This window comes from Phoenix dactylifera, chromosome 2, assembly GCF_051530095.1.
Source record: "Phoenix dactylifera cultivar Ajwa chromosome 2, Ajwa_hap1_PhDact_Kaust_v1.1, whole genome shotgun sequence".
Lineage (NCBI taxonomy): Eukaryota > Viridiplantae > Streptophyta > Magnoliopsida > Arecales > Arecaceae > Phoenix > Phoenix dactylifera.
The window spans coordinates 42,363,847-42,368,238 of record NC_143191.1 but is presented as its reverse complement, the minus strand read 5'-3'; the positions used below and the strand labels follow the sequence as shown (position 1 = coordinate 42,368,238).

At 35.9% G+C, this 4,392-nt stretch overlaps 1 protein-coding gene across 1 annotated transcript; it reads right to left on the bottom strand.

Moving 5' to 3' along the window:
- Window positions 1–1,307: 1,307 nt before the first annotated feature.
- Window positions 1,308–2,591, bottom strand: LOC149768335 (putative F-box protein At4g09190). The gene is made up of 2 exons (XM_089928225.1): window positions 2,304–2,591; window positions 1,308–2,108 (listed from the first exon to the last, which is right to left on the bottom strand). Exons 1-2 carry the CDS (start codon window positions 2,589–2,591, stop codon window positions 1,308–1,310), a joined length of 1,089 nt encoding a protein of 362 aa, XP_089784351.1.
- Window positions 2,592–4,392: the final 1,801 nt, after the last annotated feature.

Genomic DNA, 4,392 nt, shown 5'->3' with positions numbered 1-4,392 from the left:
TTACTCAGTTCAGTGCTCTTGATTCCCCTTGTAGACTATATCATCTTTTTTTAAATTTCAATAAATTACGGTCACAGCTTATAGCCTCCCTTTCCCTTAGAAAAAAGATCTTTAATTATATCATAAATAAAAAAAAATCAGTTATCTATTTTTAGAGAGGTGGTATGAAAAATTATAAAAATTATTGGAATACATAGAAATTATTAATTTTTTTAAAATATTGTTAGCAACAGTGTTTTGAAAATATCATAAATAATATTTTTTTTCATTTTTATCAAAGAGAAAATTTTATAAAAATTATAATTAAAATATGAAATATCACAATATATGAAATGGTTATTTAGTGATTTGAATATATTTGAATAAGTACGACAAATCACCAATATAAAGTATCTCTTTCCCACCTCGATCGTCTCTTTTGCAATCTCCTTTGGAGCATTTATTCCTTTTATATATCGGACTCATGGTTAGATTTCAATATAGAATTAAATGGACTCTTGGTTCATTGATCAATCACCACAAAACTATGAATTTAGAATCACCAAAGGTAACCCAAACAAAGTTAGGAACTTTTCATAATTCTTCACGCGAAACAACTGGCTGATGTTTATAGTAATCTTCATGATGTGAACATTTGGAATTCGTAAATTTCTCTACATCTAAAAAGTTGAAACTAATTGTTCAACAATTTCCTCATACCACATCATGAGTTTAGGTAAAATTTGAAGTTTCATCCAGACATGATATTTTAGATGAACAAGAACACCACCAATGTGAAGATTCTAGAAATACATGTAGTAGCCTGGTAGATAGGTGCCCGCCATTTAGGTGAGAGCTCATTGCTTCGAATCCTTGGTTAATGGCAAGCAGGAGCTCACTAGTTCAAATTCAAGGTTTTGTAATTTAATTTAGATAATCTTTTACTGGATCTAAATCCAAATCCAGATACAGTTACCAGATTTTCTATCCTAATTTGATCCAATTTGGATATGAAGAGAGAGAACTACAAAGAACACTAAGAGAGAAAGTGGAAGAAAACTCCATGAAAAATTAAATCTATTACAAATGATATCCTGGGTTGCTTCATATGGATAATCCTTGCAAAATTTCATCAGAAATAGGAAACCCAATCAAAATAAAAGGAAATACACTAGGACAATTGAACTAAAAAAATAAGAAAATTAGGTGAAAACTATTACCATCTCTTTTAGAAAATTCACTAAGTTCTAAGGCCACAAACTTACCGGCTCCTATAAAGCTCGGCATGGTCCAATTGATCATAGTACTTCCAGTTGTATCTGCACTCTTCAAATTAACCTCCAAAGTATACGGATTGATTTACCTCCCAAAGGGACCAGACTTCCCTCATAAGCATGAACAACACGCAGATCATGGACCTGCTCATTGGTGACTTTTCTTGGGCTTTCCTTGTTGCTCCTAAGACTTAAGTAAAAATTACAATTCACGTGCCCTACCAAAAGCTCGCCCTGATGGATCAAGATGGGTGTGATCTTTAACCCAATGAATTGATGATGCATATCTACACGATGTCTATGTATCCAGCTGACATGGTCGGCAGCATCCTCTAACATCCATATATCCAGTATTTCCTGAGGGATGGATGAGCGAACCACCAAACAAATGCCGCCTTCAAGCTCAACTAATTTGGGTCGATGTTCATCCACACTGATTGAATCATGGTAGAGGATCACGGTTGAGAACTTCTCATCTTTCAGATCGAACAATCCAATTTTTTGGTGAATCTGATTCGGAATATACATGACTCCATTTGCACTGATACCATCGCTAAGTATCTTTTTTGCTTGATACCACTCATAACTAGAAAGGAAGTCCTCACTACAAGTAGACCAGTTTTTGTCGCCATGGTAAATCCGGCTTCGCCTCCGGATGCCGGTGCCGAGTGTGAGAACCTCATAAAAAACATCCGCCACAGAGTGCCTCCCTGAATCTAGAAATCGGACTAGCTTGTATTCCTTGGTTAGCGGATGAAATCCAAGATAGCACTTCTGGAAGTGATAAAATCTTTCCACAGGCTCGCTATCCTGGTGAACAGGAAGCCCTTCACCAGTCATTGGATTGACTAAAGACTGCATCGCCAAAATAATTGTAGATACAGACCAAGCCATTGCAAGGAGGGGTCATGAAGTACGGCGGACAAAGGCGTTCTATGTCTGCCCCTACTAACGAGCAGTCTATAACATCTTCCCATCTATTAATCCCAGACATGATATCTTAGCTATAGTTGTCATCGTTTCGTCTAGGATGATGATGGAGAAACCAACCTGATCATGTCGCACCCATTGAGATATGGCGAGGAGATGCGGGGTACCGCCAGAAAGTTTTCGAAGATGGGCACGATCGACGTGCAAATCTACGAAGGCGGGATCGTACGTGAGTTCGTACCAGATCTTGCACGCCGGTCGGAATCTCAGGAGAGACCTTGCGGGGGTTCTCGACAAGATTTCTCTCTGCATGTCAGCTGGAAGTATGCATCTCTTCTCCTCTTCCTTCTTTTCAGCAAGATGACCATCTCCTCCTTCACCTATCATTGGCTTGGAGGACGACGCCATTTTCATCACCTCTGTAGTCTCCATAATCAAATTTGTTAGCTAGGAGAATTAAGATACGAGGAGATGATAAGATCCTCTATGGGAGAAAGAGGGAAGAGCACTAGGGCCACAACCTTAACTGGGAAAAATGGGGAATGTTGGACTGTGCAGACCCTATTTGTCTTTGGACCATTAAATAAAAATCTCGAGAGAGAAGTGGTAGGTTCCTTAATCCTTAGCGACTGAAGGTTGTATTTCTCATGTTACATTTCACTGGATCGAAAATTGGAGCACAGCGGATGGTTTCTTAGTAACTAAGCGACCCAAATCCAGAAAATCCTTACGGATGCATTAATAACTTTACCAATGGAAGAGATTTATACCCTCCACATATAGCAACAGGATTCACTGCAGTGTATTTTTGCACCGCAGAGTGCCATCATATATAGTTGCTATATCATCCATCTCAAAGATATGAGGCTCTTCTTTAACTCTTGATGTGTAGTGCATTGCACTAGAAAGTGCATGGATATCTTTTAGGACAAATGCGAGCCATCCGTCTTCGAGATGGATGATGTGGCGGCTATCCATAGAGGTACAGAATTTCATGGTGCAAAAGTCGCACCACACAAGATCCGAAATCTTGCATATAAGTTTATATCTTAGATTATATCTAATGGTAATACATATTTATGTATATATACCATATTATAAATATGAGAGGAATTTACAAAACAAATTTAGCAGTCACTAAAGATTTAAATTTAGATCTAGGGGACAAGTTCTTAGATTAATTAGATCTAGTGGTAATCTACAATATGAAGCTTTCTATCTTTTTTTTTTTCCCTACTTTCTTACGGCACACTACTAAAATGTTTGTGGTATGTGCCGAAGATTGCATATGGATCCTAAATGACTATGCATCTACTAAAGTTTGTTGAAAGGAAATAATTTACAAGTATTGTTGATTAGTGGATTTCAAATTAAAATGTGTATAGTTAGGGGAAACATAATAATATCAAAAGTCATTGCATAGACTTTGTTGACAGAAGGAAGAGAATGAAAAGAAACATTATGGCATCCAATCAAAATTAACCAAAGGCATAACCGTTTTCTAGGGCTACCAATTTCCAAAAAAAAAAGGTTTCATTACCATCTTTCATTTCATGAAGTAGTAGCAGTAGTACTGTTGCTAGGGATATAAAAATTTATAAAAATTATTGGAGAGCTTGTATGAAAATTTATAAAATTATTGGAGCACATAGAAATTATTAATATTTTAAAATATTGTTAGCAACGAAGTTTTGAAAATATCATAAATAATATTTTTTTCATTTTTATCAAAGAGAAAAGGATCCACCTTTTATAAAAAATCATAATTAAAATATGAAATATCACAATATATGAAATGGCTATTTAGTGATTTGAATATATTTGAATAAGTAGAACAAATCACCAATATAAAGTATGTCTCTCCCACCATGATCGTCTCTTTTGCAATCTCCTTTGGAGCATTTATTCCTTTGATATATCGGCCTCATGGTTAGGCTTCAATATAGAATCAAATGGACTCTTGCTTCATTGATCAATCACCACAAAACTATGGATTTAGAATCACCAAAGGTAACCCAAACAAAGTTAGGAACTTTTCATAATTCTTCACGCGAAACAACTCGCTGATGTTCATAGTAATCTTCATGCTGTGAACATTTGAAATTCGTAAATTCCTCTACATCTAAAAAGTTGAAACTAATTGTTCAACAATTTCCTCATGCCACATCAATTAAGGTAAACTTTGAAGTTTCATCCAGACATGATATTT

Coding starts and splice junctions, on each gene's coding strand:
- LOC149768335 (XM_089928225.1), bottom strand. CDS start 2,591: ATGGCGTCGTCCTCCAAGCCAATGATAGGTGAAGGAGGAGATGGTCAT. Junction 2,109..2,303: donor AATGGGTGCGACATGATCAG/GTTGGTTTCTCC, acceptor TTGGCGATGCAG/TCTTTAGTCAATCCAATGAC.